The sequence below is a fragment of the Anguilla anguilla genome, chromosome 10, assembly GCF_013347855.1.
Source record: "Anguilla anguilla isolate fAngAng1 chromosome 10, fAngAng1.pri, whole genome shotgun sequence".
NCBI lineage: Eukaryota > Metazoa > Chordata > Actinopteri > Anguilliformes > Anguillidae > Anguilla > Anguilla anguilla.
The window spans coordinates 11,461,278-11,482,568 of NC_049210.1; the positions used below are offsets into that span (position 1 = coordinate 11,461,278).

Genomic DNA, 21,291 nt, shown 5'->3' on the forward strand with positions numbered 1-21,291 from the left:
GAACCAGTAGATGACAATTCTTTAGTATGTTAAAAGTTGTTTCAGGAATGCTTCTGACTTAAAGGTTCAGCTTTAATCATTGGTCATCTGAACTTGTTTTCCAAATCAAAAATAGGAGATCGCTCCTCTCCAGACTTAGCTGTGCATGACGGAGAGACCCGTGGGCTGGTAGTTTGGCCTAGCCATCTGCCGTTGTCTGTCTCAAGCACACACACACACACACACACACACTCACTCACATGCACACTCACTGGCACAGTATGACTCTATCTCTCTCTCAAGCCTGCTGGAAAATGCTGTTCAAAAATGCCCCTGTCTCTTTTTGTCTAACAATGTATTATACTGCTCTCCTTGTCAGTCTGTAAACCGTTGTTTACTTTGTTGATACAGCTCAGAGGGGACACAGATGTCATGAACAGCTCCACTGTGTAATTGGGGTGGGAGCAGGCTGAGGTTAAAGGCCACTCTTGTTCAGTCTTCCTCACCATTCCAATTTACACCTGTTCCCTACCACTTCTAAAATCACTTAGTTCTCTGATGCAGTATGCTATAAAATATATTCAGGAGTTATAAAGGAGTCTTTGTACAAGCCCACTTGCTGCTCTTCAGTGAGTTTGCAGAATAAATGCTCTTACCTTCTGCCATGTACCGGCAATGTGTATATATGGGTGCAATGTGAGTATGAGCTTTGGATATGATAGTAGAGCTTTATCCCTGAACAGAGACACCAGCAGAGATTTTTGGCTCCATGAAAGTCACATTGGGCTCCATCACCCCAGTTCACCCCATCCCCCGCACAATTACAGCATGATTTTTTTTGAGGGCCCTGTCAGTGAGTACCCTTGGAATCGTCCAGTGCCCCACCCCAGTGATAAATGACCCAAGGTATTTATGCAATTCTTTGTGCTACCAGTGTGTGTGTTTATACCTGCACGTATGTGTGCATGGACACACTTGCAGTTTGTCATTAGTGCATAACGGCATAAACCATCACTTTTATAAAAGTTTTATTTAAAAAAAAAAACAGAATCCAGACCCTCCAAGTTAATTTTTATACCAATGGTATATTTCTAAAAATCGAGGTAGAAAAAGCAGACATTGCTCAGCTTATTTTGATTACAAAGATGACAACAAACTCAAATATGGGCGAGTCAGAACTATCACGCAGAAACAGGATCCAGGTCCAGTTTTTCAGGGCTAAACAATGAGCTGGACAACAAAGAGTTAAAACTAGGTCAGTTTTGACAGGTTCCTCTGTTACACTGTGATAAGTTCCTGTGTCAACAAATGTTTCAACTGTCAAACGCAATTGATTTTATTGTTGTACTCATAACTTCCTGCCTCCCAACCCTATAGCATCAATAAAAGTGTCTGCCTATCAGGTTATGGTTATGGACTGTTTAGACAGGAGTCATAATAATCCAACTGAAATGCATGAAACAAGGGTCTAAATTAGCCTGGCATTAAAAGTGTAGTTGCTTCAAAAACATTTTACAGAAGAAAATTCACTGTAGAATTTTGCAAAACAACAGCTTTGTTGAGATTTCAAAAATCTATTTGTATTTGCTTAGTGTAACAATGTACTGTATAAAGCAAGTGGAGCATAAAATCATGTCAATTTGTGCAAAACAAACTGAACTTCACAAACATTTTCTACTTCCCTTTGATAGTGCCTTACGAAATGTGGGTTTCATGCAGACCCCAGTCACCCCACTATACGATACGCAGGATACGTCCCGTAACTGAATGATAAAATGAATGCCATTTGTCTTCTGACATGATACTGCACGACTCATCAGCCTTGTCTTTGCACTATATTTCTTGACCTGTCTTTGATCTGATCATTCCTTTGAAATTGACGTGATGCTGAATGGAATGGTTCTACTTCACAAAGCACACCACAGGCCTAGTCAAATTCTGTATGTGGAGGATAATACAGTAGAATGATTCTAGTACGATGCCTCACCATGTTTTAGACCATGTCCATATACAACAACTGTCCTTCTGTATATTTTTTAAAATCAGGATATTCTTCACTTTGCCATCATAGCCCATCTGGGTCAGGGAGACTAGGCAATATCAGTTCATCCCTTGTTTGTAAAGATTTGTGATCAACTCATAGTGGCAATGCTTACCAAAGGCTCCAATCTAGGTTGTTTTTTTTTTTGCCTGAGAGCCCTCCACTTGGTACACCAAACTTATGAAAGGGTGAAATGCAACAAACCTACAAATGCAGTGAAGACAACCCATAAAAACTACAAGCAAGTCTCTCACAATGCCACATAGCTTTCTCAAGAGAAGACTGAACAGCAGAACGAAAAAAGATTTCTGTTCCTTCCATTCAGTGTTTGATCTCAGACAAGCTGGGTGCAGTTCACTGAGAATTCCCATGACTATCACCCTGGGACTACGCTTCCCATGAAACCTCCAGAGGTATTCCTGCCAAACCTTCCCCCACCGTCCTCATGTGGTGCTCTTATACCTTGAGGGCCTCGTGCACGCCCACGGCAGAGAGTCGGCGGTTGATGTTGCGGTAGCGGCATCGCAGCAGGTCCTTGTAAGTGGAGCGCAGGTCTCGGTTAAAGAAGGCGTAGATGAAGGGATTCATGAGGGAATTAGCATAGCCAAGCCACAGCAAAATGCGCTCCAGCCAGATGGGCACGCAGCTGCACTCCACCCCGCAGATGAAGGGCCGGGCGGTGGACAGGATGAAGAAGGGCAGCCAGCAGATGGAGAAAACGCCCACAATCACCCCCAGCGTGGTGGCCGCCTTCTGCTCCCGCTTGAAGATGGAAATGTTGCGGCGCTCACGGCTCAGCAGCCGCGACAGGGCGGCGCACTCCCCGGCCATGCCCGGCTGCTTCAGGCCCTGCATCTTCAGGGTCTCGCTGGCCACCGTGTCCAGGTGCTCGCGGCGGGAGAAGTCGGCGAATCGGTGCTTGGCGCCGCTCTTGCGGGCGGCCCGAAAGATCTTGTAGTACATGATGAGCATGACGGCCATGGGGATGTAAAAGGCTACAGCGGTGGAGTAGATGGTGTAGCTGATGTCCTGGCTGATCAGGCACAGCCCGGCGGTGTTCACATTCTTGGCCCAGCCGCAGAACGGGGGCAGGGTGATGGAGGCGGACGCCAGCCACACGCCCAGAATCATCTTGGCCATCAGCTGCCCGTTCTGTCGGGCTGGGTAGGTCAGAGGTCTTGTGATGCCCAGGTATCTGTGAGGAAAAAATTCAGACAAGACGGCTCAAATTTTGCACGCCTACTCACTGGCACTGACACCCTGTGGAACAGCCAATTAGTTTTGAGTACCAAAGAACACTTAGCTGTGAAATCTAGAACACTTTTCCACTTCAACATCTATTCATCCATTAACTCAAGGTTAACCTCAGCAGGATCATCCCTGGATAGCCTGAGAATTAATGGTTTGAGGGAGATGTCAGTTTTCATTAAACATTGCAGTCAGCATACTGGTGACCAGGGATGGTTGTAGCCAAAAACAATGTACCATATTCGTTCTGTTCTGGTTCTCAGGGGAGGCCCATGCATCTCATCGTTATGTAATAGAAACCACAATTTTTAAAGAATTCTAGTTTAATGTCTTCAGTACCTCAATAGTCGACTGAATCCTGTCTCAGAATGTTTTTTGAACAAAGATCCAGTTTTATTCATAGATTATACTACTGGGACGACTCGCCCACAAAAATAATCAAGATAATTGGAGAAAAACCCATCAGTACTATGCTTCCTGGAATACCCTCAATGGGTTGCGAAAAAAGTAATGTTTGAATCTTTGTTTGGTTAATGAGGTAATTGTTGCCACCTAATAAAACACAGTATGCCTTTATTGCCTTACTGCTTGTAATTAAGGAAAGGGCCCAAATAAAATGTATTACAAATAAAAAGATAGAAAAAAAGCATTTACCTTTATTTACACATCTTTATGTTTTGAGACAATTAACAGGCTATGTATTTTTATTTATTTATTTCATGAAATTGTGCTTCCAACAATGTAAATGGAATTGTTTTGTTGCTGTCTTTCTGAGAAAATTTGCCAGGGCATTTCTGTTTGGTAACACTGCAGTATTAGTGATAGAAGTGAAAGGGAAATTCCTCAATGTATAACAATTGGTTTTAAACCTCCTGCATCACGTGACTTCCTTTCTGCTTCTACATCTGCAATTGCAAGAAATGCTTATCTGAGAAATGCTTAGCCTTTATAACAGGTTACGCCTTAAGAAGATAACCAAAAACAAATAAAGACTCTAATTAAAATCTCCAAATTCCACCTTGAACAGAAACAAAGGAGAGACTGAAAAAGGCTAAGATGGAACAAAACACAGTCAAGGAACTACAAACCAAAAGAAGAAAATGCTTCTTCTTAATTCATCCAAGGACAAACTTATCTTATGACTTAGCTTAGTCAACATAAATCCTTCACCTGGCAGGGAATTGAGATGTTGGCTCTTTTTAGCTGATGGCATGATAGAGTTGGGCTGAATTATGGTAAAGCTGGGCTTATGAAAGGTCTGACAATATTCTTTCAAGTCAGTTTAAGTTTTCAAAAACAGATAAAGATGTTTGTAAATAATAATCAGTAAGTCCAACCAGTAGTAAAATTTTCAGTCAAAGAATATCACTACCATAGTGTAATGTCAATTGCAATACTCCGGGCTCCAATTTTAACTGGTGCCACCTCTAAAATGTAAGGTTCAAATACCCTGTGAATTGAAACTCCAAAGCGGAATTTGCTACCGTTGTAAGGTGTGGCCACACTGAGCTTTCATAATCTAAATATAATTTGTGCTCTGGTGTTCCGTCAGAGATGCAATAAAGATAGTGAGATAGTGGACGCCAGAAAAACCTCATTTATTTATAGATAAGGCCTTTAACATGTCTTTAATTGCTCTGGGAGTTCTCTTTGATGTATGGGAAGAGCTGGTGATCAGGCTAGGGTGAACAGGCGACATTATAATGATGGAATATTGTATGGACCATGCGCAAATAATGAAACTGTAAATCATACCCTTCCTCTCATATATGTCCTGATGATCGAAAAACAAGGTATCCCGCAGTTTTTAGAGATGCGCAGGTATTTACATTAAAGGGTATAGTGTTTTCTAAAATTAAATGGAAAAATAATTCTGTGAAGTGGAAAGAATTTAGATTAATGGTTTTCAAGTAAACCTCAGTAGAGAGACCCTAGTTTCATTTCAGAGCTATCTTTCTCTTGGAGAGCACCTTTTTTTGTTAGTGTATGTTAGCGCTAACGGAGCTACAGTTCCTCCCATGACTTTTTGTAGGTTGATAAAGCACAGTAAAGTGGACTCTTACTTGGGAAAGCAAACAATCCGGCGTGCAGGTAGCTTCATTTTCAAGAGCACCACTCAGCATTTTATATTTACACATTCTTAAACATTTAAGGAGCTGCAGGGTGGACTGTGTGCTTTTGGATTAGAGCGATGGCACTAAATTGGAACGTCCTCTCACCCCCTCCCAAAACAAACCAGGTCCAATGCGGCATGCAATCAAGCTTTTCAATGAATTCAGAAGATAACCATGTCCACCTGCCTGGATGTACATGTCTTTTATTCTCTCTGGGCCTAAAACTCGGCTACAGAGGGTGGGTGGTGATTTATCTCATACAGAGTCCAAGCAAGAATAACCTCATGTGCCTCATGGGAAATTCTCTGGTGTATGAACTGTGGGAAACATCAAATCCCCAATGATCCGCTAAAGTCTTCTTGAACCAGTTCACTGCCTTGTCTGCTGGTCAGATGACCTTTTTCTTTTTCAAAGTTGGAATGAGGCAGCAGATATTCAACAAGGCCGCTCTCCGGTTCGGTATACGAACTGTGCACAAGTCCTGCTTGGCAGTCCAGAGGTTTACTTGTCCATCTTTCACCGTAGTTAATAATAATTGTGCTTAATGCATTTTTTGTGTGTCCCTTGACGGCCCACTCCTCATATGACATTATTGGACCTGTAGCCTCTGGGGCCACAATAAGGATGGGAATGCTTTATAGCATGGACAGGCATCCACATAGTAGCATACAGCAACTGTTTCAAAACTTTCCACTACCCACTTCATGAGTTATTACAGCTTTCGTTACTCTCCATTTTATTAAATTAATGTGTTTATGTGTCCTCTCGTGACCCACCCCTACCCCTCCCTCCCACGTCCCACTGTTTGAGAACAACTGCATTACGTCATACAGTGAATGATGATACTCAGCATTCTGTGGTCCAGCTGTGTTACTCTGATACCATAAAGAGGCGCCGGGTTGTATTACCATAGCTCTACATTCTCCTCATACAGAGCAGTCTTCATTTTCATATCATTGGCTGATGCTTTTAGCATGTGGAAACATGCATTGTAGGTGCTCATAAGGTGAGACACATATGTCACTTTGACTTTGTTCTCAGGTTTCATAATGGATTCAGCATCCGCATGTTTATTCCATCCATTAATGTGTATGCTGCAATCACTTGAACAAGCAACAAATAACAGACATAAAATGTATATTTCTAATTTATATATATATTTAAAATATAACTGTGCCAGATAAACTTTTTCTTAGATTCCCCCTGTTGTACGTTCTGTTTTTGTTCTTCAGCTTTAAACCATTGTTGATTATCCTCCATCTCAGATACATGGGAGGAAATGATTATTAGATTAAATTAATTAGCTATTGTCTGCGGTTTCATAATTGTCTCAATGAATATCCCCAAATCTCATTATGTAGTGCTGCACTGCTGTAATGCTGTACGTTTTGTACCGTACATGAAGAATATAAAATAAATCACTCAAAAAAAAAAAATGGCTCCACGTATTCCAAATGCCACTTAAGCTGCTAAATGGTAACTGAAGCTTTAATATGTCTTCCCGGTGTGTGCTTAGGTACAGAACAAACTTTGCTTTTAGAGAACAGTGGCATTTATAGGCACTGAGTATATACATTTTCGCAGAACATTTTTGAATCAACTAGACAGGCAGATGGGCTTTTGAGTTTACATTAAGAGGTCATGGACCTGACTGTGGGGAGGGGGACCAATCAGAACTCAGCTCCAGATATGAGGGTATGTGGTGAACTGAAGGAAGTATGATAAAACTTTTCTTATCTCTAATATTCAGCCCCATGGTGCCATAAAGCGGTACAGGTTTATCAGCCAACCCTGTATTCTTTTAAAAACTTCTTCCTTGTTTCCTGTACTCATCCACCATGTGTAACTCCTTCCTCAAGCATGCTGAAATGAAGTGAAAAGGTGTTGCCTGAGCTCATATTTATATATCATATTTAATCAAATTTCAGGATACCAAGGGAAGAGTGCAATCACTACACTGCAGTTTGTGGGTCAATGGGCTCAAACAGGTACAAATCCACAGTAACCCTCCTATGTACTGTAAAAAAACAAAACAAAAGAAAAAAAAAACACTCTGGGTGTGCAGGCCTTCATTTGTCACTCTTATTCAACTTTCCAAAATTACTCAGTCTGTATGTCGAAAAAAAACTGGATCATTATGACATCATTGTGTTACACATATCATTGCATATGTTAAGTGCCACCTAAACATCTCTTGCTAATTACCCTGTCCCACCCCTGCTTATTTCAGTGTAAGGTACACCTGGAGTTCTGGCTTTCTACATATGCAGCTGGTTGACACGTGGTTGCCATTGCTTGAAGAAAGACCCTAGAATATGTGGTGCACAATGCAGCGATTTGGAAACCATGTGATGTGTTCTGACAGGATTCTGTTTGTACATCGCATGCCCCCCTTTCACCTTCAAATAATTTAAGAAATTTATGTTTCATAGAAACAAGGAGAAATTTTCACAGCTGTAGACATGCAAAATCAGTTCTTTTACTGCTGTCGTTGCCTGTTCTTTTTTCTTCTAAGACAGACTGTTAGAATGCCTCATTTGTGACCTTAATTTTGACAACAGGTCACAGTTGTCATGGTGACTAACCTCTAAATCTGGAATAGTTCCTTATTTTTCCACTTCTCATTTCCTCTCATCAAACTGCTATGGTAACAGAAAACCGTAGTGACACTCTTATTAATTTTGTTTCAAGACAGCATGCAAGTTCCCCGATTAGTGACCATTTTATGCCATTTTAGAATAGGCGGAAAGGAAAGGGCAACATGAAGTAATCTGGGGCTTTTAAAAAGCCATTTGGAAAACCGCAGATCTGGGGCTTTTAAAAATCCATTTGGAAATATGAGATCTGAAATAAAGGCGGCATTTGACAAGGTGACAAGGAAAGTGCTGGCTTTGCTTAAAGTCTCTACTTCCTTTCTTCTCATCCTTTAATGAAAGTGACCTCCTACCACTGGCCAACAATACTTTTTTTCACTGGTGAAAATGGAAAATGACAAAAAGGACAGTAGCGGTTTTGTTCTGTCTCTATCACGCACAATCAGATATTGTGAAGCCATTTCTGCTATACTTGTTGATTTTGAATGGCTATTACTGACAGCAGACTTAAAGGCATAAACAAGATTTATTATTGTACACCCAAATGACACCCCAATTCTGAAATGTTTCCAGGACTTATGAAGTTAACATACAGTAGCATGAATCTGGGTTCTTCTCTCTCTTTCATCCTTTATACAATTTGGATTATATGCATGACCTGGTATAGTTTTCGACCCCCCATCCTTTCTTTCTTATTTACAAATAAAAACTAACCTCCCCTCAGCTACTACAACAATAACACAGTAGTATAACGATAAAAGTATGGCACAAGGCGCTTTAAGTTAATAAGGAAATGGGAAAGATTCCTCAGGCCAGCAGACAGGATTTAGTGAGATGGTGTTTGTTTTATGGTAATAAAATCATACAGGACCACATGTGGTGGCCCTGTGATGCCACTGGATCCGGCCTTCTGAATTATTCATTATAAGCTACAAAAGCTGACTAAAAAGTGACTGAAAAAGAAAAAAAGGCAGCTCTTTTTATTGAACATATGAGATGTCTCTTATGGTACATCATCTAACAAAAAAGTAACCCTGGAGGTTTTAGAAGCTCAGGTTTTACTTTTAGACCTCTTTAGCTTCCATGCACTTCCTTTTATCCTGAAACACTTAAAGAGTGCTGCCCAAGGCACATAAACTAAACCTCTCACTCTGAAACTCCAGTAAATAAGGATTCTTTTTTTATCAACTGGTGAGTTTTATTGATCTGCCGCAGACCAGTATTACATTGGCTAGACACTTCCCTGGAAGCAAAACCTGAACAGTGAAACATTGACAGCTTACCTATGGCTTGTCAGTGCAGGTCTATTGAAATGCCCAAATATGCCCAAATACAAATATTCACTCTTTACTCAAGTGAAATCAGGCCTTGAATGTGCTTACAGTAATGATAAAATTTATGTTACTCTCTGTGTCTGTATGATTTATGTGGCACTGTTTGGAGAGGTCACAGAAAAAGCCAGTGTGTGTCTGATAGGAGATTTCCTGGAAGCAGTGGGAGTATGTATGCTTTTAACCTTCTGTATGAGGTGTCAGAAATCTGCATTTCTGATTTGCATCGAATGGGCAGCTTTACCAACACCTCTGCATCAAATCATGCAAGTCTGATATTGATGTCATAGAGTACTTGCTGCTCATATTGGGTTTGCTGTCATTTAGAGGGTTGTTAACTATAATGGCCTTTACCCCTCTGTACATTGATAGTGTTGATATGACACAATAAACAGACACTTCTCATCGGTAGGCATCGAACCATGTCACAATTTGCAATGAGAGGAAAATATTAAAGTATCACAGGTACTACGGGCAACTGAAGCTGATATCAGAAGGCTAACACTAATGCTAACCCCTTCTCCCTTCTGTAATTTAAATCTTAAGTTTTTGGATATAAAGCCATAATTTCATTCCATACTGATCATTTATCCCGTTTACCCTCATTTGCCTTCTCTGTCAATCTATTCAAAATGAATGAAGCAGGACTTAAACAGCATAAAATGAATGGCCTGAAACACCTGTAATTGTTCATCTGGCATGTAGCACACCTTTGACCTCATTAGACGTCTTGGAAAACTTTTTCCGGAGAGCTGTACTGGCAAGAAACCAAATGCACTGGATGAATGCATGCATTTTAGCTGCAGGTCTCCCTGGCAATGACTCAGTGGCATGATAATGCTTACACGAGAGCATGGTTCAATGGGTGCTTTTAAATGAAGAGGGAAATATCGACTGTGAAGTGAATGAAAACGGGCATGCATGTGCAAGCAACATGCAAATATAATCTCCCCGCTTTTCATATTTGATGATTTGGCCTAATTTGGTAAATGCTCATAGGAACTATACAGTTCTGTGTGGAATGCTTGTTGGAAAGTTTAGCTCAGCACCGATTCTCTGTTTAATATGTCAAAGGCAGCAAGAAGATGAGCATTTATACAACACATGTATCACACCTACATGAGACAGCAGAAGACAGGCTGAAATTTTACTGCCAAGGATTGAAGGTTTCTCAGGGAATTAGAACGTAGGCCGTGATCTCAGATGTATTCTGGCAGTGTAATATGTGCAATATGTTTTAAAAGGCTGTTGAAAGATCAGTGTCAAACTGAAGTTTTGTAGTCCACCTCTCTAAAATAAACCACAGGTTATTATTTATGAAGCCAAGATATACAAAGCAACCCTTCTCAATGGACAGCATTGTATATCTTGCCCCATACACAGAATCTTCTTAGTCCTCGTCTATATTTAAATAACTTTATATTAGTTATAGGCTATAACTAAGTCTTAAACAAGCATACGACTCTCCAATCTGCATCGATGTTGGAAGTGTTTCTTAAAGGTTAATGATTGACATTAAACTGGTCAATTTAGGTCAATGATCTTTACGTGCCACTTATTGTAGGCTAAACGCATTTTTGTTTAAATGCAATAAAGCTAAACCCTTGATGAATTTATTAAATACATCTGTTTCCTTCCCCAGAGGAATGTGACGCAATATCTGTTCAAGAACAGAAAAGATCAGCAAAATGACCTTGTTATGGCGTAACTTATGGTTACAGCTTTTTCGTCCTTGTGTGTCAAGTGGTTTATATGAGTATAAGAAACGGTTATAGACCCAGTAAAAACATCATGGCCTGCTGTGTTTACAGGTTCAGATTTAAATACCACTCAGCTTTAATGCCTTAACTCTCTAGATTCTCTTTTCTAGTTAGCCGGTTTTTATTTTTTTATTTTTTATTTTTTTTTTACAAATTGATTACTTACTGGCACTTGTATGTCCTACTATATTAGCAAAATTCTCATTGTACTTCCTCCATTCTCCTATACATAGCCTTTCTCAAGAGCGCTTTTACTGACTTTTCGCTGGCCAGTGCTAGAGAGCAGGGCCGCTCTCAGGGCATGACTGTCAATCATCCATGCACAAACACACTGCATGCTTCAGTCAGGACGAACCAATCCTTCAGCCTCAAATAGCACATCAGTGCACACATTAATCACATGTTTTGAGGCTGAAGGTACAAACTGTTCCAGATTAATTATATACATGCATTGAGATTCCGTGTTTGCATGTTGTGGAGATCGCAGCTCTTGAAAGCCTACAAGTATCTATGGAGCATGATTTTCATCTATAGCTGTCGTAACCTAAACCAAACAGACGCAGCTTCCAGTCTAATCTTGCCAATTTCCAGGAATCCTGTACCCTTGTCCTTGGCTTTCCGTATATCCGTTCTAGTTTTATGTGAAATTCTGTTCCAGGCATGAGTCAGTTTGGAGCCATTATCAATAGTTGGTCACTTTGTGCCAGCTCAGCTTCTCTCCGATTATGATAGTCAGGACAATGTCAAGATTGCGGAGAGGGAAGGGGCCTTGAGCCCCTAAAGACTGACTTGATCCTCCCTCCTACCCTATTGGTTTACACCATGCAAAACACGAAGATTTATCCAGATATCCACCAAATGATCTGCCTCCAGGAAAGTGACATTACTGCAATTCAAATTGTCTTTCCCTTTGGGAAATGTGTTCCTTTTCCCTTTTATGTGACGGCAGGCTGTATCTCTGAAATAGGCTTTTCATCTGGTTTCTTTCACTCTTTCTAATGAGTTTTCTAATGAGAAAAAATAACAAAAACAACTGCAGCTTTCAGTCCCAGAACAGAAGCGGTTAAGGTAATTATCCCTGTTTCATTTAACAAAGGGCCAGAAGGTCAGAACAGGGTCTTTCTGTGTGCATTAAAAACTTGAAATGCTACTGTGAGTAAACCCTAAATATAGATAAAGATCACCCAACCCAGTTCATCAGCAGCCAGGCCTCATGAGTGAACAGGTAAATTCCTTATTTAGAATGGGATTAAGACGAGTGGAGCAATAACTGCAAAACTATAAAGCATCTGGGCTTAGTTGACAGAGCTTTAGAAGTCACTCTGTGCAAGAGAATTTCAAAATGACTTGCTGTATTGATTCAACTCAACATAAAATCCTGTCATCTCACATTTGCACCTCCTCTAAATTATATCAACTTTGAAGAAAATATTTGCTGAATCCCAAATCCAGATTTAAAAAAAATGTATTAGTTCTCTCCTCTTTTTCCAACTCTTAGATAATTGGGATCCTTATATATTCCATACAACAGAACTACTTTGTTCATTGTGGCTGATTGTGTGGAGAAACATGGCTTGAAGTCTGTGGAGGGAAGCCAGAGAATTATGAAAAAAATGTGGGAAAAGATGGACAGTAAAATCGCAGCGGTGATCCACCAATTAAGTGTTGAATCTCCCCCAGAAGGCAAAGTGAAGCAGCCAGTTCTATACGTCTGAAGTTAAAAAATGAAAGGCTGATTGCTGATAACCTGACCAAGTACCAGGTCGCCTCCTCACCCTTCTGTGATGTTAATGTAGAGGCTTGAAAATTGATGAAGATGAAGATTCTTGGCCATGACGCCAAATGAAACTTCCACAAGGGTCATTCTGCTCATTTATGCGTTTGACCCACCCATTTATTTTATATCCTCTCTCCATTAATTACACAGGGCTGGAGACTCATCCAAGAGTACAGTAATTGGCGATTAAAAGATACATCTCAGATGTTCAGCACAGAGCCATGACACACCTCAGCCGGAAGGGCTGAACTGGAGGCTTTTCGTTTCTCTGTTGCCTCCTCAGCATTGATTCAGTGACAGAACATCTTTGTCTTTGAAAGCCTTTCGTGGGGACAGATCTGAGGCAGAAAGTTGTCCATTTTGAGAAAGCAAGCTTTTTAAAATACGTAATTTGTTCTTTTTAATCTTTTTTTTTTTTTTTTTGTTTAAACACATTTCTTTTTTGGGCACATTAGATTGAACAAATCCGTGCTGGAAGAACGCCTATCCTGTAGACTGGAAATGGAGGAGAGGATTGTGGTGTTCATCTGTTTTTGCTGGTTAAGGGATTAAAGGAGCAGCCTCCCCATGTCATTACATTAATTTGATCTGGTGGCATCAGCTTTGGGAGACATAACAGGGAGTCACACCCTTATGTTTCTCTGTGCTCAGCTCTTTAGGAGGAGGAGGGAGGGGGGGGGTTGTGATGGAGTCATTCTATACTTTGTAGAAACCAGGCTCTGTTCCCCAAGAAGTTATAGTTAAGACACTATGATTCCATAGCTATGGCGTTCCCCATGTGAACCCATTCCCTAAATCCCGTAGGGAACACAAACAAGAACAGGGCACCACTCCACATACCTGAGACATGTGGTCACAGTGCTGGGACATTAAAGTGCAAAATGACACGATGCAAACATTTTTCCAGTCATCTTGCTATACGATAGCAGTGGAGGGTAGGAAGACGGTAGAAGAGTAAGCAAACACATCACCATGCATCACAGATCAAAATCAGGAAGACGGGCCCATTTAAAGCCTTGTAATTAAGCCACAGGGCTGTGAAAGAAACATTTTGCCAACAAACCGTATCCGCTGCCTCTATACCCAAAATAACTCCGGGTAAGATGACCTAATTTTCCTATGAAAATTCAAAATGCCTGTATCTCAATTCCTAAATATTATACTTCCCCTTGACACTATCCAAAAATGTTTGCATGGAGGCAGAATGCAACTATAAAAGAAAGTATTCCTTTCCCCTTCTCATCACTGAATTATTCATTTCTGGCTTTTTAAATATTTACTATTCGAAACCGCACCCTCAACGGGACAGAGGCCCGCACTGGCCGCTATAAAAACCAAACTTTTTAAGAATTTAGTATGACGAACCGGGAAGGAAACTTTCCAATGCAGCTACTCAAACCACTTCATTTTGCAAACATTCCCGATGCAAAAGAAGCCTGTAGGTTCGCGCTAAAGCCGAGTTTAACAGTCTTGATCGTATTCCCAACTCTTGTACAATTGTGCGTGTCTCTTTCATCTTTCAATCTCGATTTGCATGTTTCATGAATAAGGCATTCGAGCTCCCGCGACAGCAATGAGAAGGGGCTTTTTTTTCGCTGCCTAGTCATTTGGCGGAGAGATGAAACAGGCTCTACAGGATCCCACGGGGAGGATGACATTCAAAAAGATGTAATCCCCAATCACAGAGTAGCGGATACTCCACTACAATGGTGTATTTGCCTTGATTAACGGCGCCGGGTCTCTTCCCGTTAAAGCTTGATACAACACGGTTGCACTGATGCCCTGGGATTAACTCCACAGCAGGGGTCCGTGCGCCAGCACTCATGCCTTAGCCCCGATGGACCGGCATACGAGATCCCTCAGGATTATCTCCTCCCGTACTGATCTTTACAGGAGCACAGCCGTGCTCTCTGAAGATCTTACCTTTTGACCCCATAGTGAAGCCTGATCTCACCTGTGGGCCATAATGATCTCCCAATTGCAAAACAAAAACTGTCAATATCTCCCACCGGTTCCGTAGTCACTTTAGACACTTCAGATTTGTTTTTGTTTTTTTTAAATCTCCAGCTATGTACTGTACCATTCACCCTTATTGATGGAAACTTCTCCCTGAATGAATGTTAGCAGAATCTTTACTTTCTTAAGAACTTCACTAGCTAGTACTCTCTCTCTCTCTTTCTCTCTCTCTCTCTCTAGGATTGTTGAACATCAATTAAAGGCTATTATTTTAAATTCTCTTTACGGCACATATTTAGCACTGCGGGATGCATATTGCTTCCCCACTTAAGTACATTTTATATGCTCAGTATAATGTAATCCACTGCAAGATCATAAAAACGAGGCAAGCCTTTTACCCAAGAATGCTAAGAACAGGTGAGGCCACTGCACTGACTTTCTGGGTGAGGCTGTACCTTTTAAGGCTCTGCATGTGAACATTCCATGCTTACAGTGCCATTTCTTTAAAAAAGTTTCCAAGCTGTAGAGTGGAAAAAGGGTTGTTCTTTGAGCCTCAGCAGACAAGCAGCAGACCATCTCTGAATCATTTACTGAGCTGCAAAATGGGATCATTCGGCAGGAGTGGTTAGATAAGAAGGCTTGGAGACAGAAAGGAAGACTGGAAAGCTGGGGGGTGGGGGGTGGGCAGTGCCGTGGCGATGATCCCCCTAAACCGGGGGATGGAAACTGGGCAGCGAGAGGCTAGGTGCCGAGTGCACGCACTAGTTTGAAGGGGAATAATTACCAACGGCTCACTGCCTTTGATAGGATCATTCATGACAACCTCAACACCACAGGCAAGGGAATGCCTGCATGAGTGCATAATAATTGCAAGGACATCCATCTCTATTTGTTCAGCATCTTTACTCTTCTTTGCATGTCCTCAAGAGTCTTGGTTAATGGACTAAGACCTCTACACACCGCTTGTGTGGTGGCTGACCACAGCAGAAAGCAGTAAGGTGTTTTACACCAGGCTCGCATTCTAGATCTGTTACGCTCGGGGATTAACTTGGATTGAATTATTTTCCAATCATACCTTGGGTGGGCAGAGCAGCGCTGGCAGTTTAAATGCTGCGCGGAGATTAGCCTCTCCATTTCCACTTAGTTGCACAGTGTGCATATTGTGCATAATTACATATTTCAATGCATTTACGGTGCGCAAAAATGTGTAATACAGGCATAGTAATTATACACCATAAATCCGTAGTACTGATATGTAATTATGCCCATTTATTGTGTGCAAGAGAATTCCACAAGCATTATAAAGACATGTAATGCGTCATATTTAACAGAAACATAGAGATATAACCCCTGTAAACCTCAACTGCAGCACTTTAGGTGAGTCTGCTAGTCAGCAAGTTTGACATACTGGTTCCAACTAAAAAGAACTGAAAGGTAAAAAGTGAGTAATACAACACCTTTAGGTTAGGTTCACTTTTGACAATTGTTTTTACATAAAATTACAAAATTCTGTTTTTACTTTGGTAGATAATTTTTGCAGCTACTTCACTGGAACCACCCACTGTTTATTTTAGCTGCAGCTGATTTATTTTTTGAACCTCCTCCAACTCACCTCCATTTAACAAAAAGTACATTATTTATTTTACCTAAGCAGCACTACACAGCTACACCCTTAGCTCACAAAATAGCTCCCATGGTACAGTAAAGCTGCTAAGTCATTACTTGGACCACAGAAATATCAATTCTGATTCATTTCTTGACACAGTAATAGTGGAGTCCATGCACTACAACCTCTGAACCAGCTGCTGCTACTTACCCTATTGTCACAACCCTCTTAACCACTCACAAAAATTGGCAATTCTTAGGAAATTACCATATGAAATGTGCACACTTAATGTTTATTGGCTGTGACATTCAAAATTTCAATGAGCTCTCTGGCCTTTTCCCAGATGATTTTATGTACCATGTATTCAAGGCTTGTTTAGCCAAAGACTTCTCATCATGTCACATAATTCTTTCTTTAGGAGCCGAGAGTTCAATATGGAAGCCAACCTCCACTGCAGCTCTTTTTTTTAACAAATTGCCTCAGCTGGCAGTAAAGCAAAGAATGCATCCACCAGGCAGTTTACAGAATGATAAACTGAAATGGATCTCAATGTACTTTACTGTTCACTCACGATTTAGGCTTCTGAGATGAAACTTCATTTTTTTCTCCATGCATGTTCCTTGTAAATCCAATCAGAATCTATAATCCGCCTGTGTTTACAGTCAACAACAATCAGAAAAGAAATGAATACTCAGACCTAGGTCAACAAAAAATCACAATGATGTCAAAAGCACTTAGAAAAATTTTATCACTAAAAACACAGTGGGAATAGCTGAAATGAACAGTTTTTAAAAGCGTACATTCCAAAGACACCTTCTGTATGTTGATGCATTAATAATAAGAGCGTGCCAGTGAGAAAAAATAAACAAGTAGAAAGAAGGAAAAGCTATCTTATGAGCACTTCTATATAATCTACATGCATGTGGACATGCATGCAATGTAGACATATCCTTTGGTTAGTCTTTCCATTGACAGTTGCATGCCCGCGCACGTTTTAAGCATCAACTCACCGAAATCCAACCTATTTCATTGCCTTCGAGGATTGAGTGAGATTAGCAAGACTAATGCATGATCACCTCCCTAAGAGGTATGACTCTTTACGGGCAACATAAAGTCAAGTTATTGGGCCATGTATAATTACATAAGTAAATGGCTTAATGATTAATGGCAATAGAGAAACATATGCTAATTGTTTTCTGTGCCTTAGATAGCGGTGTCAAGTTTTCTTTGTGGAGTTTTTAATGACTACTTAAACAATTTATTTGTACTTACAATAACTTGTTGGCTGAGACAGCTATTTGCAGTTTAATAATAACACTCATGATGAAACCAAACATTGACATCAGTCTTCCCGAAAGCAATATGAACTAAAGCAACAAACATTCAAATTTTCTGCCAGTGCTGTGAGAATGAGGAACAAGTTTCTGGGGACAGTTTACTCTAAAATATAAACTTTACCATAACACAGATTTTTGCCTAATTTACCAATAAGAAATTACAGAATAGCCATCCGTGCAGCTCACAGAACGTCAAAAATAGCAAAACTACTCTAAGTGAAATGTTAACAGCGACAGAGAAAGCAATAAAAAGCATGTCAAACATACCAGCCATCGTAAACACCCATCCATCAGCAAGTTTAAACCCCACAAGTCCCACAGTCACATGAGGTTTAGCACATTTTTGTGTTGCTTTTAGTAGCTTTAGTAGCTATTGACACAAACTGAAACAATCCTTGGTATGTTAATGTCAAAATAACATCCAGCTGTGGTCTGGTTGCATGAGGAGATATAAATATGCCCAAAAAGCAAGGCTTTGCATCTCTTCAGTAATAGCTCCCTCGCAAAGTAGTTTGTGTCTCTAAATATCATTTTAGCAAACTGGATTTTCCTATGTAAGCATTGGGAACATTTGCATGATAAATGGTAACAAACTGAATGAGTTGGATTCAGTTCAACGAGATGGTAAAGTTTCAAGTGAAACATTTTATTGCTTGTCAACTATTAATACTAAAGAACTACACTAACTGAAGAGAATTTCATGGTTTTAAATGATACAGCATGCAAAATAGCAAGATTAATGTGATGCAGTAAGGAACATATGTTTATGTTGTAGGCAAGGGGAGATATATATATATATATAGTCAATATATAAAAGGAAATATGAACAGTAGTCCAGTATAGTAAGAATATAACAGCAGTCATGTTACAGTATGGGTAAAGAGAATACATAAGTGACGGCAAGGATTAATCATGTAAACATGAAATAATAGTAGGCAAGAGTAGGCAATGGTTTAGTAAAAATTAGTAGGTTTTGTTTTGCGTTTAGTTGAAGGAAAATACATCATTTTAAACTGACCACTCCACCAACTTGATATCATTTAAACATACTGAACTATTCTACAAAATTGATCTTTATTTGGCATTCAGTGGATATAAGGTAAGGGTAATTTAGGGGGGATTCTGACTATGGAGCACGCTGAATATCACTGCATTGATATTAACACATTTAAGCAATGCACGTGCTAACCTGAGACAAGCATCTGCATTACTGAATTAAATGGGAGGTGCTCTTTTAGAGCATGTGTGTCCTGAAAGCAGAATAATTAGAATTAGAGCATATGGGGCTAGTGCTGTCCTATTAAAATACTCAAGCCATTACAGTAATCATTTAAGAATGTGAAAAAGAGGCAGGGAGGTAAGTCAATTTAAAGCTACAGAAAACAAAACTAAATGTCCTGATACTAACAAATCAGTAAAACATATTTTTTGTAAACTCTTAATAGTAATAATAATCATTTTTTTTATTTTTGGCATTGTTTCATAAATTTGTTAATGCTGTGTATGCAGATGCTAAAAAACATACTGAAAATGTATGCCCCATGTACACTTATAGGCTGCATTTTTCAATTCATGTGGCATGTAAAGATTACACTGAACTGGCTGACTGTATGGAAATTTAGGCAGCTAAATTGCCATACATTATTGGTCCTAATGCTTTAGTCAGTTATCACTCAATGCTACTTTTTTGAGAGAGAGAGAAAAACAATGAATTTAAAGTTAATACAATTTTGCTTCATGTACGGCTTGTCAAAATATAAAATCCCTAATTCCAAAGAAAAGTCAGACAAAATTAAAAATGCATATTTTATGTTCATAGGGGCCACGTTGAAGTGTGCGGTTTGGAAGCCACCCTGGATTCTTACGTTAGAAACTGCGCATTTTTATATCCAGCAGCACAACTGGAACATTTGTCCAAGTGTGTAGTCTATGTCCACATGTCATAGAATAATAGGCTATGGCATGCTAAAACTCTGAGGCATTATTAATCTAAACGCTGTAGGTAGTACAGCGACTAAATTGAATACAATTGCAAGAACGTGTATGTCCTGAGGAATAACGCTAACGTGCACGCATTCACGATGCGAACATTAATTGAATATTGAATTACATTGAATGTAATTTCTTGTTAACAAATACTTTAAGTCTAAAAGAATCTTACAGCAAATCATCAAGCATGTTTATACGCAAAGGGCCATCCATTTCACTGTCCATGTTTATGTTTCTATCCCCACTTTTCTGCATTTGATACGCAGAGCGCAGCGAGAGCGCGCAACACTACATGCATGATGCAGTAACCAAGCGTTTCATATGGTTAAGAAAATTAACGTACCTATCCACGCTGATCACGCACAGGGTCATTATAGAGGCCGTGCAGCACATTACATCCATGCCAATGAAGATGTTGCAGAACACCTCCCCAAAAAGCCACTTGCCCCCAGTTAGGTCCGTCACTATCACAAAGGGCATCACTACAAGAGCTACAGAGAGGTCTGCGACGGCCAGGGATACTAGCAGGTAGTTCGAAGGTTTCCTGAGTTTCTTTACAACGCAGACGGCTATCACCACCAGAGTGTTCCCCATTACAGTGACCGCTGTAATAACAGCAAGCATCACCCCAATGAAAATTCTTTGCGCTGTACCGAAGTCAAGAAGTTCTTCCCCGCACGACTTATTTGGCATAATCGTGGGACCCGTAAGGTCGTAGAAATGAAGTGCTGTGCCATCGATAACTTCCGACACATATTCTCCCGGACTGTAAGTGGGATCAAAGCCAGAGGTGTTGAACATCACGACGACGAAATCCCGATGGTGGCGCAAGGGACACCTCGCCAACAGTGCGCTCCCGCCAAGCGCATTCTTGTGGTCAGACTTTATCTGGCGTCAGGTCCAGTAGCTTATTTAATATCCAAAATCAGTATCCGCGATGGGGGAAAAACATGCGAACAATCAAACATTACTTCAGTTTCGTTGTGAATCGGTTTCCTCTCCAGTGCGGGAAAAGTGAAATGTGTGGGGCAAGTGGCTAATAACAGCGCCACCTCCTCCTCACGTTTCGTCTTCAGAGAGCGTAACACTTGTCACTCGCCTGCCAATTGAGAATTAGGACAAGCTACGATGTAGGTTAATAAACAGTGAACTTGTTTCCTGTTGTGCAAAGTTTCTGCCAGATCCTCCAATATGACTCAGCGCTTACAAATAAGATACTGGCTGACAGCAGATAGCAGGGTAATGAATGCTGCTATTGATTCGTGTGTGCGCTCTCTTAAGAAGGTGGTTCAACTCCCTATGCTCCATAAGCTGAGCGTGACCAAACTCCATGCAGTGAAATTTACACAGGATACAAGTATATTTCGTGAGATAAACATGAAATCCCACATTTTGTCGACAAAATATTTAAAATAGGCAACATAATGCATGTTGATTCCCCATCGCTAGTTTAATTTAACTGCGATGGCGATCGAGCAATACTCCCCTCCAATATACAAATTAAGCTCTCAGTCAGGAGCATAGACTCTTTTCTAGATATCTCCAGATTTTAAAATAAA

The 21,291-nt window shown here is 40.3% G+C and overlaps 1 protein-coding gene across 6 annotated transcripts in view; it reads right to left on the reverse strand.

Moving 5' to 3' along the window:
• htr7c (5-hydroxytryptamine (serotonin) receptor 7c) overlaps positions 1-20,959 on the reverse strand; it is a 30,688-nt gene extending 9,729 nt beyond the window's left edge. For 2 of the 6 annotated variants that reach the window (XM_035435550.1, XM_035435549.1), the window contains exons 1-2: positions 20,076-20,959; positions 2,483-3,215 (exon numbers count right to left, since the gene is read on the reverse strand). In XM_035435550.1, the coding sequence (XP_035291441.1) occupies positions 2,483-3,215; positions 20,076-20,533 (1,191 nt within the window). In that variant the 5' untranslated portion in view covers positions 20,534-20,959. Of the gene's footprint in view, positions 1-1,044; positions 3,216-20,075 lie in introns of those variants that run through there. The other 4 variants (XM_035435552.1, XM_035435551.1, XM_035435554.1 and 1 more) reach the window with 4 other exon arrangements.
• Positions 20,960-21,291: the final 332 nt, after the last annotated feature.